Source organism: Phyllobates terribilis, unplaced genomic scaffold (genome assembly GCF_046119375.1).
Source record: "Phyllobates terribilis strain yellow unplaced genomic scaffold, ASM4611937v1 Scaffold_11__3_contigs__length_659146591, whole genome shotgun sequence".
Taxonomy (NCBI): Eukaryota; Metazoa; Chordata; class Amphibia; order Anura; family Dendrobatidae; genus Phyllobates; species Phyllobates terribilis.
The window spans coordinates 116,099,684-116,124,549 of NW_027362771.1; the positions used below are offsets into that span (position 1 = coordinate 116,099,684).

At 45.3% G+C, this 24,866-nt stretch overlaps 1 protein-coding gene across 1 annotated transcript in view; it reads left to right on the plus strand.

Moving 5' to 3' along the window:
• Window positions 1-24,325, plus strand: part of STAB2 (stabilin 2) — a 332,513-nt gene extending 308,188 nt beyond the window's left edge. The window contains exons 65-69 of the mRNA XM_073651531.1: window positions 2,560-2,709; window positions 4,042-4,152; window positions 4,983-5,111; window positions 5,802-5,936; window positions 23,762-24,325. Coding sequence (XP_073507632.1) covers window positions 2,560-2,709; window positions 4,042-4,152; window positions 4,983-5,111; window positions 5,802-5,936; window positions 23,762-23,806 — 570 coding nt within the window. The 3' untranslated portion in view covers window positions 23,807-24,325. The remainder of the gene's footprint in view (window positions 1-2,559; window positions 2,710-4,041; window positions 4,153-4,982; window positions 5,112-5,801; window positions 5,937-23,761) is intronic.
• The last annotated feature ends 541 nt before the right edge of the window (window positions 24,326-24,866 follow it).

Below are 24,866 nucleotides of genomic sequence, written 5' to 3' on the forward strand. Positions count from 1 at the left end.
AGCCTTACTCTCTAAAATGCTGCACCGTTTCAGAATGCGTCATACCTGGCTGAAATCAAAGTCAGTGTCTCATAGATGCTGCCGGTGGTTCGGCAAGCATGTGATGTCGGGTTGCCTATAAGTTAGATGAGTTGTTAGAATAAGCTCTCATGTGTGTCTACAATAGGGTTAAAGGGGTTGTCTGGGACTTTAACATTGATGGCCTACCCTTAGGCACATCAATGTCCTATCGGTCAGGGTGCGACAACTGGCACCCCCGCTGATCAGCTATTCCCGGTGTCGGCTGGAACTGCTAAGCTACAGAGCTTGACAGCTCGGTTGACTGTATAGTATCCATGGCCGGGTACTGCACATCTACCACTTATTCAAATAAATAGGGGGTGGATGTGCAGTTTCGGGCCGCGGCCACTATTCTGATGGCGGAGGTGTGCAGCTCCTTAACTGAGTAGTTCCGGCCGCTGCCGACACCGGGATTAGCTGATCGGTGGGGGTGCCTAGTGTTACATCCCCACCGATCAGACATTAATGACCTATTCTGAGGATAGCCCATCAGTGTTAAAGTTGCAGACAACCCCTTTAACATTATTTGTGGCCATCATATGACTTGTGTCCTCTATTTTTCACCTCTGTAACATCCATATCAAATTGTAAGTTTTCTCGGAGCTTAGCTGCAGATTGAGTAGACTCTAGCTGCTCAATGTTTCCCATACACAGCACACACAGAGAAGAGGAGATCATACTCCCCTCTCTCTTTCATTCTTTTGTGGCACCCCAGGGGTCTGGTTTCCACAGTAACGGCAATGTTATGTCTGAGAGCAGGTGGGAGGTCTCTTGGTCAGGGATCCTGTGCATGCCACACCTCCTGCCCAGTCCTGGGAGGGGAAGAACTTCCCCTATATAAACCTAGGGCTGAGGCAGGGTTAGTGAGTAGAGAAGAAGTAGAGACAGAGAAGAGAAGCAGCATAGGAAGAAACAACAGGAGCTCTGTGGGAGCAGTACTACAAAGAGTCAGGGGCTGGCAGCTGCAGAGCTCGCCCTGACTGAGAAGCTATCACCGGACCCGGAGTCCGAGGCTGTGGGGACTAACTCCTATCCAGCAGCAGAAACCGACCGGCAGGGGATTTCAGGTCCTCTGGCCAAGAAACCCGAAGGCACGGTCACACGCGTGGGACCAGCACCGCCGTCGTGGAGCGGAAGCTACTAGAAGGCCCCGAGTCACCGGCCATACGGGTGAGCACCACACGGTACACTCAGGGACGTGGGCTACTTATACTCGCCTCTAGCAAGGTAGCCAGAAGAGTACAGTTAGTTTGGGAGGCCTACAACTCCGCCTGGCCAGGGGAGATCCCATCTGCTCAAGGACTGACCAGGCCCCAAACGCTAGCCAGTACTCCGGGAGGGTCTATCTTTGTCACCAGTAAAGACCCTGAACTACACCGTACCGTCTCCGAGTGGTTCCTGCTACCCCCATCATCCACGTCGGCTGCCCTGAGGCCATACCCCTCCCGTTGGGGGTGATACTATCACGCTGCACAATCCTACCACCGGCCTCAGCGGTCTGCCCTGCAGCGGCAGCTCCTTCGCTGCATTCAACGGGTGGCGTAGTCGTACAACATCTACCACTAATACAGCGCCACTTAGTCTGACTCCCTGGGCACGGACCGGGTCACCGCCACGAGACTACAACCCTCAACAGATCCGGCTCCGGGTAAGCTCCCGCGTGCGCAACGCTGCGCGACACAGGCCCAGGGGTGCGTCACTTTCATACACACAGATGCAGCAGCAGAATGGAGGACATTATAGAGTAGTACAACAGTATTATTGTGAAAGCAGCTCTGGGCTGAAATAGGAGAACACTTACTAGCAGCAGTATCTGTCTCTCTCCTTACAGCAGCTTTCTCCTCCTCCCCTGTCCATAGACTTCTGTGACCAGTAACTGTAACCTGATTTCTCAGTGTTTACAGATTTTATTAGTAAAGTGAGTGATCAGTGCAAGAGATAGGGAAGGAGTTTGATAAGTGAAGAAAAGAAACTTTGTAATATTCTATCTTTTTCTTGTACTATTGATTTATTGAAAAAAAAATAAAGTTTAATTACTCTATATGAATGACTGCTATCCAAGCTATAAAATAATAATACATTAATAAATCAGACGTTATAATTAGGAAATGTTAGCGACTGATCTGTTTGTTTTTCTTATATAGAAATTTGCAATTTGTTCAGTTCTTTCCACTTGATATGGATATTTTAGTAAAAATTATTATGCTTCTTAGGAACTAGATGTAAAAGTTTCTTGCTGTTAGCTAATTTTTGGAATTATGAATCAGTAAAGTAAGTGACACTTTACCAAGAAGCTACCATAATTCAAATATGCATAATAATCAAATTGTGGAAACTGGTGTCATTTCTAGTTTACTGATATTTATGCCAAATTTTGTGTTTGGGGTTGAAATTCTTTTTAAAACCTCACAGAGATTCTCATATTGGTGGTAGATTAGAATGACAATGAATAATAAGTCACAATTATTGTAACTTTCACTGTTTTGTTTATTTTCAAAGACACTCTCGAGTCGTGACATTGAATATCACACTGCCAATGTCAGCATGGTATTCATCAATGACCTCACTAATGGAACATTACTCCAGACCAGGATTGGCAACAAGCTACTTGTTTCTTTTGAAGAGACCTCGTCAGACACAGAAAACAAAGTAAGATATCAATACAATATAATAAGAAGCAGGTTACATTTCTTTTCTCTGACTATTAAGAGTTTATTTTACATTTCTTGCTACAAGGTATGCCAGGGATGATTGGACTAGGCTTACAGAATTGGCAGATATCGTGCAGGGGCAGGGTCCGTTGGCCTTGGCTCCCACTCATCCCACAACTCACTGAAGACTTGGCACAATCTGCTTTAAAGTGCACCTGTCAGCAGGATTGTGCTCCGTAAACTACATACACTGTCAGGAGGGCGCCATTACACGGATTAATATGATACCTTGGTTGATGAAATCCGTCCTGTGGTTCTTGTGTAATCTGTACTTTCAGTTTGGAGATAATGATATGCTCAATGCTTTGGGGCTTCCTGTGTGGTGGCGCTCTATCTGGTGCTCTGCTTACATATTCATCTGTATGCTCTTATGACAGCTCACTGTGCCTTCACTGACCTGCCTCCTATTTTACATAATGCAATCTAGTAGGGCTATGTAAAATAGGATGACTTACTTCATCAACCAAGGTATCATTTTAATCAGTGTAATATCGCCCACTTGACAGTGTATGTAGTTTACCGGGCACAATCTTGCTGAGCGGTGCGCTTAATAATAAAAACTAAAACTCTTGCTATTTTCACACTGGCCACTGGGGCTTTATTTAGACTCTTATTTATACTTCTTTTTGTTTCAGGAAACAACACTTGCACATAGCCATAATGGTCATTATGAATGGGGAGGAGAGGGTGGGCGTTAAGCAGGGTGAGCTGTGACATCACCTATTGTGAATGGTGGATGCTGCATTATCAGCAGTGTATAGAGGTGTTGCCTGTCATTGTGATCCTGCATGTGATATGGAGACTTGCTGTATGCCCCTCCTGAAAGAACAGGGAGTAGGAATGTAAAAAAAACGTCAGTGGCCAGTGCGAAAAATGCAAGAATACTAATTATCTTTTTTTTTTAAATATAGATTATAATGACAGAAAAAAACACAATTGCCCCAAATTTTTAAAAATAAATATAACCTAAAATTCTGCAACAGGTCATTTTCTGATGATAGCTTCCCTTTAAGCTCATTTTAGAGGTTGAAATTTAGGCTGTTGTATAGGACCTCATTTTCTAAAAGGCCACTAAGGACAGAAAAAAACTTCAATCACACAGTACTACTTAGTGATATAGAATATCATATTTAGAAGTGGAGTTGTGGTGTTATCTGGTATGTGTGTATAGTGTACATTTTTTATACTTGTATTTTTGTAGCTGGATGTAAGAGTATAATTCAGAGGTATTCTATATTAGTCTAAATTTGTCTTGGTTATTCTTTAATAGAATAAAATCAGATATGTTGGCGGAAAACGTATAGTACACGGTGACTACGTTGCTTCAAATGGAGTGATACACATGATATCTGGACCTCTAAAAGCCCCTCCTGAGCCATTAGTAAGTATAACTGTATGTCCAAGTTTACATGCACAGAGCGGCCACTAGGGGGAACAGCAGATGTCATATGGCGTGTGCAAGAATAGTCAATACGTTTACACAACTGTATTGTCACTGCATATTCTAACTTCATTACTGCTACAGAATAAAAATAGGAAAAAATTATACTGGGAAAAATTATCCGACCGGACTATGATCGGATCCAATCCTGTTTTAGCCAGAAATATGTGAATGGCACTTGAAAGAAAGTACAACTGTTTTATTATAGGAAGAAAGTCTCACTCACAGCAACAATATATGAAAATTTTATTCTGAGCTGAAAAAACTGCTGCAGTTAATATAACAGGGCATAATGTTGTATTTTACAAACCCCATTATGGTTTCAATCTATTTTAGTCTTTTGGATCCTCTTGTACATTGTAAGTACTTCCATGGATGTAGCTTCAATTTTATGGAAAATATTGTCATGTTTTATTAAATGTCACATGACAGAGGGATTCCAGGGTACAATATGGTGCTGTAGGGATTCTGTGAGCCATCAGTCAAGGTCCATGCTTGCGGCTTTGCTATGTACCTGGACCCTTACACCAGTGGTGGAGACAGACAGAAGAGGCCCTTGTGCAAGAATATTATATGGGCCCTTTCCAGTCTAATTGTGCATTATAATGGGCTATTCCACCTACTTTGGAGGTAGTAGTGGGCTCCTTACCTCTTGGGCCCCTGTGCAATTGCACCAATGGTATGTTTGTCCCTGCCTTACACTCATGTACTCAGACTGAGGTAAACGCCATCTTCTCATCATGGACTGTTCTCTTTTTTGGCTTTACTAGGTTCTACATGCTGGGCACGGAGCGGGAATATTCTTTGGCATTGTCCTCGTCCTTGGATTACTGGCAGTTGCCATATTCGCATATAGGAAGTTCTCCAGAAAAGACTTTCAGTTTCAGCAGTTTCATGAGGTAATTATCAATTAAAATACTGAGCTGATCCATAGTACCAAGATCAGAAGAAGCCATAAACCAGGTGTCTGTGTGGTTTACTAACAGGAGCAGAGCCAGTCTCTCACGTACACATCCTAGTGACCTTAGACACCACACCGAGTCTATGACCTTTATCACTGTAGATTGCTACCATTAATCCCATTCTTTAAATAAATTTTTTCTTCTTTAACATCGGTTGCTTTGTTATGCTGCCTGCAACAAAACTAATAGGGGGATTTGTAAGTATGTGATATGTGAGTCGCAAAAAAGCCACTATGTCACTCCAGTAAAGTGTAGTGTAAAAACTAAAGAAATTATCTGTCTGACAGATGTATTATATTTACAGATGCACAAAATTTACCAATGATTATGCCAAGTGTTAAGCTACAGTTTGAGCTAATAAAAGGGTTGCAGTCAAAAGCAAAACAGACTTCGATATCTCTTCTATAATATGGTATTAACTGCTACATAAAGTTTCAGTTATATAGATAAAGTGCCACTTCATCTAAGTACCCACATTCATTAACCTTCCCTCTCTAGTCAGTTCAAAGATATAAATTAGTCTGGTTTATCATTCCAATAAAATAAATCTTGAAGAAATGATGAAGTAATGTGAATAATACGCTGTAAATAATGTGTCTGACATGTTACATCTGTTATGTTCTACAGTATGATGAAAAGGAAACCGTGTCAGATTTTAACAGAGTTCCATCTTCAAACATTGCAAACCCCATGTATGACAGCGTTGAAACTGCTAACGACCCTCCTGAGCCATCAAAAGAGCCAACGTTTAGTCCATTTTCAGTAAGTTTTTTTGTGTTCTGATTTGCAAAAGGTTAATAACTATTTATCAAGGTCTATAATCATGTTTATTCAACCAAATTCAAGCGGCCATCTTTTGACAAAAGTGTGCAAAAAGATTTAATCTAGAACGCTGATGTAAAACGCTTTGGAAAGAAGCAAAGTTTTGGTGCAACAACAGTTGCGCCAAATTTGCAACCTAGGCGTTTTTACGCCTGTTTCGGCCAGCTCAGCTAAAATAGGAGGAGTAGGCGGGGACAGTGCATGGCGATGCCTGCATGTCTAATTCATGACTAGTATAAATCTTACTCCAATTCTCACTGGAGTAAGATTGGTGGCGAGGCACAATCCACTTTTAAGATGCACTTGATTAATTAAGAGGTGCAGCTCTTAAGGTGGTACTCTAGGGAGATAAAAATTTAGAACACTTGTAATTCAGCGTGACAGGAGCTGCTTCCTGCTCCTGTCTGGGACAATATGTCACACAGCAGAGTTCAGCTCCCCGCTGTGAGTAACAGCCAGTCGGAGAAGAGGGGCGTGGCCGCAAATAGTGTTATATGCAGAGAGGTGGCTATTATCAGGAGACTGGCTGATAGTAACAGCATGAAGCTGCACACTGCTGTAATGCCCCAGACAGAGGCGTGAGCAGTGAGGAGCAGCTGCTGTCACACCAACCCCCAGATAACGTCTCTCTATCTGCAGTCCGATGCATCGTTATAGTTTATGTGGTCAGGGACAGTACATTTTTTTTTTTTTAAATCTCTCTGGAGTACCCCTTTAATAAATTAGGCCATGTTCCCACGATGAGCTTTTGGTGGAGTTTTTGACGCTGCGTCTTAGAGTTCCAGCAAAGTAAACTGCGTAAACTAACCTGCAGTACGTGTTTGAAATCCACAGCACTGAGTTTTCTGTGTGGATTTTCCCCATAAACTTAGGAAACACATCAAAAACGCAAGTAATCCGCACCCAAGTATATCAATGAAGTTTTGTCAAAACAAAAAAAATAGGAAGTGTCAAAAGGCAGCTTTATTTAAAGCATCACAAACCAAAACAAAAAAGCAGCGTCAAAAACATGATAAAAAGCACATGTAAAAAAACGCACAAAAAAACGCAAGGAAAACCACAAGTAACTTAATTTAAATAACAGGTGCAGAAATTCTGCAACAACAGAAATGCACCAAAAGCTCATCGAGGGAACGTAGCCTAAGGCTCCTCTGACTCCAATAAGCCCCCCTCATGAAGACTGGCGTGTACAACACTGGTCTTGATGAATCGAGACCTGTATTTTTAACCTAAGCCCCCACCCCTTCCCAATTTCTCCTATCCATTAAACAGTAAAAAATGGTTAACATACAGATGAAATAAGCATCAGGTATCAGTGTGCTATCGTTTTTTTGTTTTATTAACCTACTGACTTGCATTGGTGAGTTTGATCAATGCCTCCGATCACAAATGGACAGGTCTCTGTCTTTTTTGTGGACACTTGGTATGTAAAAAAATTAAATACTCACAAGTAAACAGCCTCAGAACACATTTATGGTTAGAATCTGTGAAAAAACACAGAACACGGATGTAAAACATGGACGTCTGAATGAGGCCTAAATGTTGAGTTCAGTGGACTATCTGCTCCAGCTGAAATGACTTTGTAAGAAACGTTCCTAACACTCAACAAGCTCTTGGAGTATTGTTTTTTTGTGAAACTCCTGCACAATCTAGGCAAGTAGGTACATATGTATATATAGGCTTATCTGTGTGATTTAATTGCATAATTTCATGGTGCGATTTACATGTCATTCATTTTGCAAGTTATGTAATATATATATATGTTATATGCAATAGAAACTTAACATTCTAGATCAAGACCTTTAAAAGGGAACCTATCACCTGAAAAAAAAAAATGCTGTTATTCTGCAGGTTAATAGCATTGTGAACCTGCCCGACACTTCGCCTCACGCTGCCAAAAGGAAATTAACTTAACTTAAGCATTTCGGTTTCAGTCACGGGGTCAGCGGTGGTTTAGCCACTGCTCTGTGTAAGGTGAGTGACGCCCCCCACCCCCCGTACTGACAGGCAGCAGCTCGGCATTAGGGCTGGCTGTCAGTCAGTGCAGGGAGGTGGGGGGGGGCGCGGTTACAGACGCCATTCTTTATACAAAGAGCGGTGACTAAACTATGGCCAGCGCTGCCCCAGTGACCAAAACCGGGACTCTGCCGAGGGGGGATTAAAGTTCCTTTCCTTCTGGCAACGTTGGTCTAAGGGCCGGCACTGGGCAACTTTACAAAGCTATTAACTAAATAGCTTTTTTTTAGGTGACAGGTTCCATGTAACAAACGGAAAATGATTACTGTGGATTCCCATCTTGGACATTAAGCATTACTTTTGGAACACTCACAGAAGTGAATAGAAAGAATTGGACATGTATGGTCAACTCTCTATTCACAGCAGCACAAGACAGGATCCTGTTCTAAAGCTAAAGCTGGTCCCATATGTGTGTATGGCCTAATCTAAATGTCTGAGATGGAAATACCCAGTTGATCCAATTTTATATGACAGCACAATCAGCCCCAGGATAAAAAATAACATGGCAGCATCTATAACAAATGCAGTCATTTTTATGTTTGTTACATATTTCTTAGAAAAGCACCCCCCCCCGGAAAATATATCATTAATGTAACATTAATGTAACTGCCACATAAAGCTTAAATTCAGAATGAATGGAAGAGCATGAGTAAAATGTTTGCTCTTGGCACACAGTCATATATGCAGAGCTTATAAATCAATGTCAGCATTGATTGAGACAGAACAAGTTTCTATTTAAAGTGCACCCTATTAAATTACTGAATGTTCACAGTGCCCAATGCAAACAGAACTCTTGCCAGTTGGTCACAATGTTCCTTCCTGTATCATGAACTGCAAACTATACAAGCCACTACAGCTATTGTTAATGTCATGATATTTTATGCTATTGCCAGGGTTACTTACAGAGATTGTGCTTAATCAGGTGTCAATAGCAATGACTGTATATTTCCTTGCATAGTATATTTACATACTTAATGGACATAACTATAGGGACTCACTGCGTAAATCGCTAGGTACTCACTGCGTAAATGGATGAATTCTGTTTTTTTCTCACTCAGTCCCATTGCCACATAAAATCCCCCCAGCCATGCAATCTGTCTTTAAAATCAATTATAAATATTAGGTCATTCTAAAAGAGCCCACTAAATTCGAGGGTTACACTGCAATTGGATGCCTGTAACAAGTCAGTATGTGAAATATTTTGGAGAGGAAACTTTAGTCAACCGTGAGGAGTATTATTGAAGCATTTAGGAACCACAGCAGCTCAGCCACAAAGTGGAGAACATGAAAAGTTACAGAGGTGCTCAGTGCTGAGGTGCATTTTGCCCTTCCCTCCCTAGCCTGTTTTCACCTTCATGACCAGGCCAAATTTTACAATCCTGACCAGTGTCAATTTACGAGGCAATAAATCTGGAACGCTTCAACGGATCCCACAGATTCTGATACTATTTTTTAGTGACATATTTTACTTCATGATAGTGGTAACATTTCTTCGTTATGACTTGCGTTTATTTGTGAAAAAAAAACAAAAAACGGAAATTTAGCGAAAAGTTTTCAATTTTCAAACTTTTAATTTTTATGCCCTTAACTCAGAGAGTTATGTTACACAAATAGTTAATAAATAACATTTCACACATTTCCTACTTTACATCAGCACAATTTTGGAAACATTTTTTTTTGTTAGGAAGTTATAAGGATTAAAAGTTGACCAGCGATTTCTCATTTTCCCAACAAAATTTACAAAACCATTTTTTTAGGGACCACATCACATTTGAAGTGTCTTTGAGGGGCCTCTATGACAGAAAATACCCAAAAGTGACTACATTAAAAAACTGCACCTCTCAAGGTGCTTAAAACCACATTTAAGTTTATTAATCCTTCAGGTGCTACATAGGAATTCATGAAATGTGGAAGAAAAAAAAATGAACATTTAATTTTTTTTTCACAAAAATTTGAATTTAGACACAATTTTTTAAACTTTCACGAGGGTAACAGGAGAAAATACACCCCAAAATATGTTGTGCAATTTCACCTGAGCACGCTGCTACCCCATATGTGGGAGAAAAAAAGAACAAAAAAAAACAGTGTTTGGGCGCACAGCAGGGCTAGGAAGTAGAGGAGTGCCATTTGACTTTTTGAATGTAAAATTTGCTGGAATAATTAGCAGACACTATGTCGCATTTGGAGAGTCCCTGATGTGCCTAAAGAGTGGAAACTCCCCACAATTGACACAATTTTGGAAACTAAAACCATTAAGGAATGTATCTAGATGTGTGGTGAGCACCCTGAACCCCCAAGAGCTTCACAGAAGTTTATAATGTAGAGCTGTGAAAATAAAAAGACCACATTTTTCCCACAAAAAATGTTTTTAGCCCCAATTTTTTTTTATATTTTCGCAAGGGTAACCGGAGGAATTGCACAACAAATTTTGAGGTCCATTTTCTCCTGAGCACGCAGATACCTTATATGTGGGGGGGGGGGGTATTGTTTGGGTGCACAGTAGGGCTCAGAAAAGAAGGAGTGACGTTTTGGAACGCAGACTTTGATGGAATGGTCTGCATTTCCATTTTGGAAACTAGACCCTTCAAGGAATTTATCTAGATGTATGGTGAGCCCCTTGATACCCCAGGTGCTTCACAGAATTCTACAACGTGGATCTGTAAAAATGAAAAAAAAATATATTTTTCCCACAAAAATGTTGTTTTAGCCCCAAATGCTCATTTTCACAAGGATAGCAGGAGAAAATGGACTCCAAAATTTGATGTGCAATTTCTCCTGTGTATGCAAATTCCCCGTATGTGGTAGAAAACTACTTTTGATGCACAGTGCAAAGCTCAGAAGGGAAGAAGTATCATATTAGAGTTTAGACTTTGCTGGAATGGTTTGAGGGTGCTATATCATGTCACATTTGTCAGAACAGCAGAACCCCCATAAGCCCCAGATTTTACATTTTCACACTGGGATATGGGCAAAAATGGCACCATAATTTGTCCCACAACTTCTGCTGAATATAGAAATACCCCATATATGGCAGTACAGTACTGCTTAGCTACACGGAGAGACTCGGGACGGATGGAGCTCTATTTGCCTCCTGGAGCGCAGATTTTCTTAGAATAGTTTGCGGACTCCATATACATAACCCCTTAGTGCTAGAATAGCAGAATCCCCCCTCAAGTGACCCCATTTTGGAAATTATACCCCTATGGGAATTTTATCTACAGGTGTACGGACTATTTGGACTCCATGGGCGTTTTCCAGAAACAAGCAGCAGTGGATGTTGGTCACTACAACGGCAGTTTACAATTTTCACTGAGCAGTACGTTGTGCCCCGCTCATGCTTCTGGAGACATGCACCTGTAAATTAGGCTGGCTTTCATCACTACAGAAATGCCAAACATGTGGATGCTAACTGGGGTTTAGGCAAACTGGGGCTCAGAACTGAGGTGGCATTTGGATTTGGGAGTGCAGAATTTTGAGTTTGTTTTGAGGGGTAAGGAGCCATTTTGCTTTTCCAGAGCCTAAGTGCTACCCGTATCGCAGACTCCCCCTATATTTCCGTTAACAGATGACGTACCTGAGTGGGTACTTGCTTTTTATGGATTGATTTGAACCTTTTGTGAGGAACATTTTACATCACATTTATCCGGCGCTCTACGCTGAGCACTTATATTGGGGATTCTATCTAAATCTCCGAGTGACGTGATTCACATGAAATCCCCCAAGGATCCATTCACTATAATAACGCAGCAGAGTTACTCTGGACTCCGTCTGGCCTCTGTTCAGTGGTGTCCTTTTCAGAAGTGCACAAAACTGTGACGGACTGTGCTTTTATGCATGCCTAAAAAGACTGACACCTCCAGATCACAGGTCAGACGGCGTCCACAGTACCACCAGCTGCCTCATTACAACAGCATCCACAGTACCACCATCTGCCTCATTACAGGGAATCTTCTGCTGAATTACGTATTTCAGAGATTTACACGGAAACCTCGGTGTAAGTGACGCGCCCCCTGGGCCATATTCTTTAGGGGGAATATCCGGAGCCGGATCAGATGGGAGTTGTAGTCTTCCGAGCGGCTGTGACCCGGTCCGTGCCCAGGGTGTCAAACTCAGTTGTATGTGGCAGTCCTACAGATGTTATTAAGTTCTTTATTGTCGACTACGCCACCCGTTGTATTGCGGTCACTATGGCCGCCGCTGCAGCAGGGTCCGCTGAGGCTGATGGTGTAGGTGCAGCTTGTGATGGTATAACCCCCAACGGGTGGGGTATAGCCTCAGGGGGTCAGGTGCAGAGGATGGGGGTTGTGGTGGTGCAGCGTAGATGTAAAATGAAGACAGAGTCGGGTTGTGCAGTTTAGGGTATTTACTCACTGCTGATGTTCCGGTCACTCCAGCTTCAAGTGACCTACCGAGCCGTGCTGCATCCACCAGGTCCTGGATCCAGCCAACCCCCAAGCGAGTCCGGAGCGTGACCCTGAGCTCTCCTTCTGTCCTTTCTCTGGCCGTCCCCACTAGTGATCAACCCAGGTCCAGCTCCCTCGGGCCTTCTGTTGGGAGACCCTTGGCCTTGGGTTCCCTGACCCTCCACGTGGTATGCCTTCGGGGTGGATGTGGTGGGTGGCCGTGGCAGACGCTGCCCACGGCCTCCGGTCTCTGGCTGGGGTGTGTTTTTGCCCCCACCAGCTTGGGTTCCGGTACCCTGATGCCAACTCTTCACCCGCTGATGGACTTTGGGTTCTCAGAGTTCCTTTTCTGTTTCCCCCTCTGGGTCTTTCTGGCTTTCTCCTCTCTCTCTCTGGGGCTGCTCTGCTCCTCTTCCTCTGACTTCTCTGCAAAGACTGACTGACTGACCCTGTTCTCTGATGGTGCCCACCTTATATACACCCTCTATGTGTGAGCTCAGGTGACCAGCACCCAATGAGCTCCTATCTTTACCCAGGCTGCTCCCCCTATCTGCCCCTACACTACTTGGGATGTTCCACCCCCCTCCCACTCCAGCCAGGAACAGACTCGGTCGTACCTGCACATTTCTAAGTGGGAGTACCGTCGGTCTGCTCCTCGGAAATGGGATCTGTGTAGTGCATGCAGCCTACCGAGCTCAGCTCCACACTCCATCCTTACCCGGGAGTGGAATATCACACCTCTGGTTTGAGGTGCAATACCCCTGTAGCAGCCGAATCCTCAGGGTGCTACATTCCCCCCTGGTAAATCACAGCACGTCCTCGGGCTGTAAGACATAACACCAAAAACATACAAATTTTTGCATAAACATATAAAACATATAAAACAACATATATTAGCATAAAACTTTTCATATAAAACATTCTCGTCGCCTCTGGCTCCTCCTCCGGTCACTGTGCAACGTGTGACCGGGTAAAGTGCGACAGTCTTTCTTAGAAAAATGGTTTTCCTATAAAACCGGTAGGGGGCGCTTTAGGACGCGCAACTATATACAAAAGGTAGTGGCCGCTCTCAGTCCTCGGCCAGGTATTAGGGAGGAATGACCGCTCTCAGTCCTCGGTCAGTGGGATTAAGGGAAAAACGGGTAACAGTTCACACTTGCTGGTCCCAACGGGGACTATATTAGCAATAGTAACAGTTTCAGTTTACTGTGCCCCGACGGGCAACTATACACAACTTCTGCTTCGCTGTACTTAGCGACGGCGTCCTCCTGCTCTTGCTTTATGGTTACCTTTGGCTTCAGACCCGTCCGGGTCCTCTTGCTCTTCCTCCTCACACCGCAGCTCTTTCTCCGTCAGGCGATGCACATGGAGGGCGTAGGGACCTTTGGCACACTTGTGCCGGGTGAAGGTGACCTCGTCCCCGATGTAAAGGTCACGACCTCTGTGTCCCTCCGGTAGGTGGGACTCAACGTCTCTCCTGGTTACGAAGACGTCGCCTAGGGTGTGGTGGTCTCGGATGAAGCCCCACCCATGCTGCAGGTTAAACTTTATCACAGTCCCGGTGGTGCGAGGACTATGCGCTGCACGGGGGTCTCTCCTGGCCCGGCTCTTCTGCTCCGCGCTCCTTACTTGAGCTTGCTGTTCCCGGACCCGCCTCTCTCTCCGCTCCCTCTCGAAGTCCTCGAGCTGTTGGCGGCAGCACTCAGCACGCTCCGCTGCAGCTGCCCGAGTTTCTTGAGTGAACCCCATAAGATCTTCTCCGGTGGGGTCCCACTCAAACTGCGCTTCTGCTAGCGGGGGCGAGATCCTCTTTACGGGCTTTGGAGCCGGGATCAGGGGTTCATCCAGGGGTCTCTCTCTCCGGAGTCGGGGATGGTGGAACTCCGGTGGCCATATAAATGGCTGCCCATCCGGGCACGTGTGCTGGGCGTACAGGTCCTCTCCCAGATGCGGCACTCTTGGTCTTATGGGCGCGGTGGTGTTAGAGCCCGGGTTGCCCGGGCCTTGCGGCCAGGCCTGGGGTATCTGGAAGGTAAAGGGCACCGTAAGGACGGCGGCGCCCTGGGCTACTTGGCCCTGCGACCAGGCCGGGGGCTCCGCGGAGGTAGGGGGCGCTGTTGGTATTGCGGCGCCCGGGGGTACTAGGCCTTGCGACCAGGCTGGTGGTACTTCCTGCTTGGTCACGCTCGGGGTCGAGGCGTGTGACGTCACAGGGGTCGCGGCTCCCGTTTGAGGCCTAGTCTGCGGCGGTGACGTTGCAGCGACGGGCACGGCAGGATAGACTTCGGGCTCTGCGACGGGGAGCTGGGGCAGGTACGCGGTTTCCCGGTTTGGGGTATAGACGTCCCCTTTACCTGCCTCCACTCGTTCGGCTCCCTTCTCGGCGCCGTCTCCGGCCTTCAATCCTCCCGCGCCATCCTCAGAGGCGGTCTGTCTCCTCGTCTCGGGTGGCGTGCTCCGCTGACAGGTCTCGGTCTGCTGGGCCATCTCACGGCTCCACTCCGCCAACGTCTCTCGCTGCACCCGGGCCATCCTCCTTGCGAGGCCCTCCAGAGCGGTCTGTGCACACTCCCGGTCTCAGGGGAGCTGTGCTAGGACCTCCACTAGGCCTAGTGGGGTCGTTGTTTCCAGCAGGCTCCTGACCAACGGGTCGGTGCTGCTCTGCTCTCCTACAGTCGTCTCCAGCAGGCTCCTGGCCAGCGGGCCGGTGCTGCTCTGCTCTCCCTCCTCGGTTTCTAGCAGGCTCCTGGCCAACGGGCCGGTGCTGCTCTGCTTTCTCGCCATCTCCGGGTAAGCTCCTCCGATATTCTTCTCCAGGCTTCTTGCCTCCGGGTGCGCTCGCTCTAGACTGCTCCAAGCGGCACCCATCTTTGCTCTCTCCTTTCGTCCCCTCCCACCTCGAGGGCGGTCCCGGGGCCACTTGGTGACTGTCAGCTCCAGGGGCAGTTCTTTCACGCTGACAGACACCTCTAGCATCACAGTCTCTGTTGGGGGGGGCGGTTTCCACTTTTGGCGCCATTTTCTGTCCTGGCCCACGATGGGAGGCGGCCTCTTGCCACCCTCTGGCACGCCCATAATGGCGTCCGCTCTTCCAAGGCGGGAAACCTTTGGAAATGGCGGGAATCGCTTCCCCTTGGCGGGAAACTCTGCAGATGGCGGGAAAACGCTGTTAATGGCGGACAACCGGCTGGAATCGACTGGTGATGGGGTCCGATGGCGGGGACCCTCCGGAACCGGCAGGAGACTTCTTTTTGAGGTAAACTCATTCTTTTCTTCAGGCACGCAGTACCCGGGTGTTGCGGGCACGTAATCCTGCCGACTACGCCAAAGTTGACGCGCCCCCTGGGCCATATTCTTTAGGGGGAATATCCGGAGCCGGATCAGATGGGAGTTGTAGTCTTCCGAGCGGCTGTGACCCGGTCCGTGCCCAGGGTGTCAAACTCAGTTGTATGTGGCAGTCCTACAGATGTTATTAAGTTCTTTATTGTCGACTACGCCACCCGTTGTATTGCGGTCACTATGGCCGCCGCTGCAGCAGGGTCCGCTGAGGCTGATGGTGTAGGTGCAGCTTGTGATGGTATAACCCCCAACGGGTGGGGTATAGCCTCAGGGGGTCAGGTGCAGAGGATGGGGGTTGTGGTGGTGCAGCGTAGATGTAAAATGAAGACAGAGTCGGGTTGTGCAGTTTAGGGTATTTACTCACTGCTGATGTTCCGGTCACTCCAGCTTCAAGTGACCTCCCGAGCCGTGCTGCATCCACCAGGTCCTGGATCCAGCCAACCCCCAAGCGAGTCCGGAGCGTGACCCTGAGCTCTCCTTCTGTCCTTTCTCTGGCCGTCCCCACTAGTGATCCACCCAGGTCCAGCTCCCTCGGGCCTTCTGTTGGGAGACCCTTGGCCTTGGGTTCCCTGACCCTCCACGTGGTATGCCTTCGGGGTGGATGTGGTGGGTGGCCGTGGCAGACGCTGCCCACGGCCTCCGGTCTCTGGCTGGGGTGTGTTTTTGCCCCCACCAGCTTGGGTTCCGGTACCCTGATGCCAACTCTTCACCCGCTGATGGACTTTGGGTTCTCAGAGTTCCTTTTCTGTTTCCCCCTCTGGGTCTTTCTGGCTTTCTCCTCTCTCTCTCTGGGGCTGCTCTGCTCCTCTTCCTCTGACTTCTCTGCAAAGACTGACTGACTGACCCTGTTCTCTGATGGTGCCCACCTTATATACACCCTCTATGTGTGAGCTCAGGTGACCAGCACCCAATGAGCTCCTATCTTTACCCAGGCTGCTCCCCCTATCTGCCCCTACACTACTTGGGATGTTCCACCCCCCTCCCACTCCAGCCAGGAACAGACTCGGTCGTACCTGCACATTTCTAAGTGGGAGTACCGTCGGTCTGCTCCTCGGAAATGGGATGTGTGTAGTGCATGCAGCCTACCGAGCTCAGCTCCACACTCCATCCTTACCCGGGAGTGGAATATCACACCTCTGGTTTGAGGTGCAATACCCCTGTAGCAGCCGAATCCTCAGGGTGCTACATAAGCGCTCAGTGCAGGATTAATGTGAACCAAGAATTGTTGCGATCTTTGGGATGCAGAATGAACAAATCAACAGCGGATTTGCTGCGTTTTAATGAAAGTCAATGGGCGCAAATTGACGCCAGAAACGCGCTGCGGGTGGTACTCGGGTCAGGAGAGGAGGCTATTACTGCTCTCATTCGACCGCCGCTCTTGCTGATAACAGCGAGAGCAGCGTGGATGGGAGGAGCAGTAGTCTGCTCTTCCCAGCCCATGATAATATCCCTTTCCTCCATACATATAAAAAAAAAATGAAAATCAAAATAATCACCTCACTTTTCACCTGCTGCCACTGCTCCAGACCCATGGTGTCTTCCAGATCTGCGCTGTGACTGCTCAGGAGAGCGGTGTAAAGATGTCACCGCGTCCTCTGACCTGAAACGTCACAGTGCAGCAGCCACGGAAGAGACCGGAGCTGCTGCGGAGGCACGGGGAGAGATAAGTATTGTGCCGCAGGCTGCCGGGGCCCTGAGCAAGCGGGGGCCTGAGCAAGCACCGGACCGCTCACGGGTCCCATAGCGTGTCGGGGTGCTCAGGGCCCCGGCACTTGCCCGGGTGCGGACGCCGGCCCTGCCTCTGATGCACGCATAGTGGACATGGGATTTCTAGAGATCCCATCCACTATGCTGTAACATCTGGACGCTGCGGGTTTGATGTTGTATAAACAAGCAGCGTCAAACCTGCAGCATCTCCTGACAGTGGCCACGTACCCATACTCACCCGCAGCATGTCAATTTCTGTAGCGAACACACCAGTCTTCACTGCAGATTTTTACCGATTAAAGTGTCATTACATGGGGTGGATTCACATGTAGCAGCAATAAAAGTGCGGCATTAGAACACCGCATTTTGGACGCAACAAAAATATGTTGTGCCCAAAGCGCTGCTGAGTGCTGATTGGTGGGGACGTAGTGGCTAACGAACCAGCTGTGAGATGTTAATTATGGCCATGGACTATGTTTGCCTAATGGCACCTTTCCAGGCTAAAATTAGCAGCTCACAGCAACAGCATAAATTACATGAATAGAAATGCTAATGAAGATTGGGTGAATGGGACTAGTTGATACCCAGCTCTTTTGTTTGGTGATGACAAGGTATCAATCAGACCTTTTCATGACCACACTTAAAGTAAAGAGTTAAATAAACACACACAGTGTAAACACTTTATTTGAAATACAACAGACACATTCTTTAATCATTCAAATGAACCAATATACTCACCCCAGTTCTATGGTAATCCAAGCAATGTCCCACCAAATAGCTTTATTTAGCTCCAAAAAGCATTCATTGATGTACAAAAACGCTTCAAAAACGCATGTAAAATCCACATGCGTTTTTTTTTCTGCCAGGGAGAGGCAAAAATGCTCAGGAAATTTCTGCTTCAAATCCGCATCGTGTGCACATAGCCTTATAAAGCATTGGAACACGGGAGCATTCCTATGCCTTATAATCTGTCAGTGCTGCACTGACAAACTTGCTACATCATGCTCTGAGCATTGTGTAGCAAGTTTGCTAGCTCTGGTGACCCAGATATCGTCATGATGACATCGGATCACCATGGCAACGATCGGGCCCCCGCGGTGACGCTGATCCAAGGGCAGAGGGGCTTCTTCCTTCTGCCTGCTCGCTAAATGCGGTGATCGATATCGATCACAGCATTTAACGGGTTAAGTGCCGGGTGTGGTGCGGGCACTGCTCCTGGCACTGAGTGGCAGGTGTCAGCTGTCAGAATCAACTGAGACACAGTGGTGATCGCCTGCACACAGCCCCCTATGCACGGGCGACTGACATGACGTACAGTCCTGCTCATAGTTATTGCCACCCATAAAGTTTAAGTAAATAATGTGGAATATCTCCTAAAAAAAATTAATCAAGTGAAACCGTTTTTTTGTATAGAGCACTCGTGTTAAATACAAAAGTGCAAATGATAAACAATATTTTAAAACAAAAAAACCATGGGAGGGAAAAATAGAAAAACCTAAAGCTTGCTGCATCACTGGTATTGGCACCCTTTACATTAATTTAGTATGGAAACACATTTTGACTCGGCTGTGGTAAATCAGAAAAGAGATTCACCTTTGATTGTTGATGCCCATGTGACATGAATTAGCCAATGAATGATGACTTCAGTGTTTTTAAAAGCCACATGTTAAGCCCTGTTCCTTTGTCACAATGGTGAAGACAAAGGAGCTGTCTGAGGACATCAGAACTGCTATTAGCAAACACAAGACTTCCAAAGGGTATAAGGCCATCTCCAAAAACCTTGGTATCCCTTTTTCAACAGTGGGCAATGCTAAGAAGTTTGCCAAGCTTGCAACCATCAAGAACCTCCCTGGACATGGGGGAAAGAGGAAAATTGATGAGAGGTCTTCGAAGGTTGGTGCGAAACACGTCAAACATCCAAGGCCAACCTGTAACAGTATGGGGTCTTGGTTTCAAGAAGCACCATACACAGCACACTAACCCAAGCAGAGCTTTATGGGAGAAGGCCAAGGAAGAAACCATTGCTGAAAAGGCAAAAAGGAACGACTGAACTTTGCCAAAGAGTACCTTGACAAACCACAATCCTTCTGGGAAAATGTTCTGCGGACAGATGAAACAAAAATAGAGCTTTTTGGCAATGCAAAGCAACAGTTTGTTTACAGACGACGCAATGACGCTTATAAGGAAAATAACACGTTACCAACAGTTAAGCATGGTGGAGGATCCATAATGCTGTGAGGTTGCTTTGCTGCGTCTGGTACTGGAGGCCTTGACCGTATCACAGAAATCATGAAATCAGAGAATTATCAAGAGATTTTAGAGCGAAATGTCCGACCCAGTGTAAGAAAGCTTTGTTTGAGTCATAGATCATGGGTCCTCCAGCAAGACAATGACCCAAAGCACACACCCAAAGGTACACAGGAATGGTTGAGAAAGAAAAAATAGACTGTTTTAAAATGTCCAGCAAGGAGTCCAGACCTCAATCCCATTGAAAATCTTTGGGGTAAGCGGAAATCTGCCATTGGGTAAAAGAACCCTGCAAACATTCAAGAGCTTGAGCAAACTGCAAAGTAAGAGTGGGAGAAAATTCCAGCTGAGAAGTGCACGAAGCTTATAGATGGCTGCAAGAAACGTTTGGAGGCTGTCAGCAATGTCAAAGGGTGTGCAACCAAGAATTAATTAGGGGTGCCTTTATTGGTGAACATGCTTTTTATTGTTTTTCTTTGTTTTTCAACTTCCATGTTGCAATTTCAATGTTTCATTGTATTACTTTAGACCACTAATTAAAAAATCTTGAGGTAACTTTGTACAGTATCTTCAGAAATAAATGGAAATGTACCAGTCTATGAAAAAAAAATGAAGATGAAGGGGTGCCAATAATGGTGAGCAGCACTGTATATATATCGCATTGGTCGGGAAGTCCTTCCCGACCATGACAAATATATACACACACACTGCAAATGTCATTAAGGGGTTAAAGTTGCCAGCGCTCTGCTGACTCAATAACTGCATAATCTAAAGCTCCTCTGGCATGAACATCAGCACAAAAAACTGGGAGCTTCATGTCATGCCTTACATTGATAAGCACAAAACCAAGTGTCAAATGTAGTGGTATAAAGCATGCCGCCACTGGACTCTGAAAGATTCTAAATGTGTTTTCTTATTACTAGAGAATGTTACTTTCCTAACTATATTTTTCCAAAAGTTGGAAAAAGGATAATGCACGTTTTTCATGGATTGGGCTAGATCCCTTGATGCCAGTGAAAGGAAATCTTAACGCTTCGGCGAATGAAGGCATTTTGGTCAATTGTAGCTTTCACCTTTGAGGGAAGGCCCATTATTCTAGCATGACTGTGCCCTAAAGTTTCATAAAGGCATGGTTGGGTGAGCTTGGTGTGAAAGAACTTGACTAGTCCAAAAAGAGCCATGACCTTAACCCCATCAAACACCTTTGGGATGAATTAGAACTGAAAATGTGAGTCAGGCCCTCTCATCCAACATCAGTGTCTGACTCCACAAATGCTCTTCTTGATAAATGGGCAAACATTCACACAGACTCACTCCAAAATCTTATAGAAAGCCTTCACAAGAGAGTGAAAGTTGTTTTAGCTGCAAAAGGGGAACCATCTCCATATTAATGCATATAGATTTATAATAGAATTACATAAAAGCTCCTGTACGTGTTATGACTGTGTCCAGGGCTGTGGAGTCGGAGTCGGTGCTTATTTTGGTGGAGTCGAAGTCGGTATTAAATGGACCGACTCAGACTCCTAAAATATATAATAAATTGGGTGCAGTAGATCAATGCAGTTTGTGGGGAATATTTTTTCATAGGAATTTGGGAAAGTTATGAAATGTCCTATAAATGGCTGTTCTATTCCTGATCTAAGGCTACATTCACACACAGCGTTTTTGCTGATTTTTTTGAGGATATGTTGTTCAGCTGCAAAACCAAATCATCTTTTTAAAAAACCGCATCACCTGAAAAGTTTTTGAGCTCATAGATAATGTTTTCAATAGCAAAAGCAGATTAGAAAAACGCTGAACAAACTGACATGCTCATTCTTTGTGAGGATCCGTTTTTGAGCCCAAAAACGGATCCTCACAAAACGATGTGTCTGAATGTTATATCTTGAAACCCATTGACTTTGCTGGGATGCCCAGAGACACTGCATTTTACTGCAAAAAACGGATCCACAAAAACGCTGTGTGTGAATCATGGCCGTAGCCAGCGAGGGGCAGGGGGGGTGCCTGCCCTGCACAGGATCCGATTCCTGGGCCCCGAGCTGGAGAAAATGAAAGTACTACTGCTCATCTCTGTCACAGGAAGGTAACTAATGCTAATATTGTAGGCGATTATTATGTGCTCTCTGTACAATGAGTGTGAACTATATGTGCAATGTACTATTTGCTGTCTGTAGCTGTCATCTGTCTATCACACTCTATCCCTCCATGTATCCCTCCATCTATCCCATCTAAATATCTTGATTATTGTATCATAAAAATGATTAAATGTCTGATGTCCACATTGTACTACAATACATTTTCACTTAAATATAAGCAATATACAGTGGTGGCCAAAAGTATTGGCACCCCTGCAATTCTGTCAGATAATCAGTTTCTTCCCGAAAATGATTGGAATCACAAATTCTTTGGTATTATCTTCATTTAATTTGTCTTCAATGAAAAAACACAAACCTAAAAAAGGGGGTGGACAAAAGTATTGGCACTGTTAGAGAAGCATCACATGATTTTTCAAATTTGTGTAATTAACAGCACCTGTAACTTACCTGTGGCACCTAACAGGTGTTGGCAATTACTAAATCACACTTGCAGCCAGTTAACATGGATTAAAGTTGACTCAACCTCTGTCCTGTGTCCTTGTGTGTACCACATTGAGCATGGAGAAAAGAAAGAAGATCAAAGAACTGTCTGAGGACTTGAGAAACCAAATTGTGAGGAAGCATGAGCAATCTCAAGGCTACAAGTCCATCTCCAAAGACCTGAATGTTCCTGTGTCTTCTGTGCGCAGTGTCATCAAGAAGTTTAAAGCCCATGGCACTGTGGCTAACCTCCCTAGATGTGGACGGAAAAGAAAAATTGACGAGAGATTTCAACGCAAGATTGTGCGGATGGTGGATAAAGAACCTCGACTAACATCCAAACAAGTTCAAGCTGCCCTGCAGTCTGAGGGTACAACAGTGTCAACCCGTAGTATCCGTCGGCGTCTGAATGAAAAGGGATTGCATGGTAGGATACCCAGGAAGACCCCACTTCTTACCCCGAGACATAAAAAAGCCAGGCTGGAGTTTGCCAAAACTTACCTGAGAAAGCCTAAAACGTTTTGGAAGAATGTTCTCTGGTCAGATGAGACAAAGGTAAAGCTTTTTGGGAAAAAGCATCAACATAGAGTGTACAGGAAAAAAAAAAGAGGCATTCAAAGATAAGAACACGGTCCCTACAGTCAAACATGGCGGAGGTTCCCTGATGTTTTGGGGTTGCTTTGCTGCCCCTGGCACTGGACTGCTTGACCGTGTGCATGGCATTATGAAGTCTGAAGACTACCAACAAATTTTGCAGCATAATGTAGGGCCCAGTGTGAGAAAGCTGGGTCTCCCTCAGAGGTTATGGGTCTTCCAGCAGGACAATGACCCAAAACACACTTCCAAAAGCACTATAAAATGGTTTGAGAGAAAGCACCGGAGACTTCTAAGGTGGCCAGCAATGAGTCCAGACCTGAATCCCATAGAACACCTGTGAAGAGATCTCAAAATGGCAGTTTGGAGAAGGCACCCTTCAAATATCAGGGACCTGGAGCAGTTTGCCAAAGAAGAATGGTCTACAATTCCAGCAGAGCATTGTAAGAAACTCATTGATGGTTACCGGAAGCGGTTGTTCAACCAAGTATTAGGCTGAGGGTGCCAATACTTTTGTCTGGCCTATTTTTGGAGTTTTGTGTGAAATGATCAATGATTTGATTTTTGCTTCATTCTCTTTTGTGTTTTTTCCTTGCAAGCAAATTAAACGAAGATAATAATACCAAACAATGTGATTGCAATCATTTTCAGGAAGAAACTGAGTATTATCTGACAGAATTGCAGGGGTGCCAATACTTTTGGCCACCACTGTATGTGGGAGTCTGAGTCGTAAGGGAAACTGAGGAGTCGGAGTCGATTATGTAGCATTTGCACAATTTTGATTACATACAAATATTTACCACACTGTTATACATGTCAGTTACATGTGTTACTACAATCTCCTATAAATTTTATTGAAAGCTTTCCTTTTTTTCCTCCCTAGGACTCAGGAGATCAGCAGTTATTGATCTTCAGTGGCCAAAAATAATGAAGATAAATGTGATACATTCAGCGGTATCTGCACTGGATCATGGCTGTGTCAGCATTATACAGCTATCCTTCTATACGATGTACAGTTTTCATGCCTGCAGTGATGAATGGAGTCTGGCTTTGGGGCAGTTTACTTTTTGACGCCTACTGTGAAACCTGTAAATAAAAACATTTGACATCCTATCCAGTGATACTCAGATTTGAGAGAGGGGGGGGGGGGGTAATACTTGAAAGTCTGGCTTGAGAAACAAAAAGACAAATTTGTGTGTGGGAAAAGATGGAGTCAAGCATTTACACAATGATTCATCAAAACGGAATGGTTCTTTAAAAAGGAGCTGTCCAACTGCAGCCTCCTGCCTGACTATGATGGACATGTGATTGCTCTAGCCAATCCGGTCCTGCAACAGTAGCAATTTTTTTTTTTTTTTTACTGTTGCAGCCAGTAATTTGGTAAAGTACTCAAATGTCTGTTTGGACCAGGGTTTCGCAAACCCTGTCCTTACGGCCCCCCCCCCCCAACACATCATATTTTCAGGATTTCCTTAGCATTGCACAGTTGAGAGAAACTATGGCAGTTTCTGATGCCTTCATGATACTTACATTACCTGTGCAATACTAGGGAAATACTGAAAACATGACGAGTTGGGGGTCGCGAGAACATGAGTTAGGGAAACAATGGTCTGGACCAAGTAGATGCAGAGACAGGCAGAGGACCGGTAAATTGAAAATGTTACGGTATTCTAGCGTAAAAAGGTTCAAGTTATTAAATAGTTTTAATTAGCATGAAAATAAACATGTTTGTCAATTAACTTGAAATTTTCAATCAGATGTCATTCTTTCGCTGCGAGAGCTTTTATCTAACATTGTGAACAGCTGGTTTTCAAGGTGTTTGACCACCAGAGCCATGCTGAGTGCACACCATCTACATTCCATGAAAGGCATTAACTCCTAAAATCCCAGCCACCTTTCTGCAGCCCATTGGTTTCTCACCTACTTCACCCTCCAACTCTGCTCTTGACAACGTGCTCTCATCAGTCCTGTGTAATCACAATCACCCA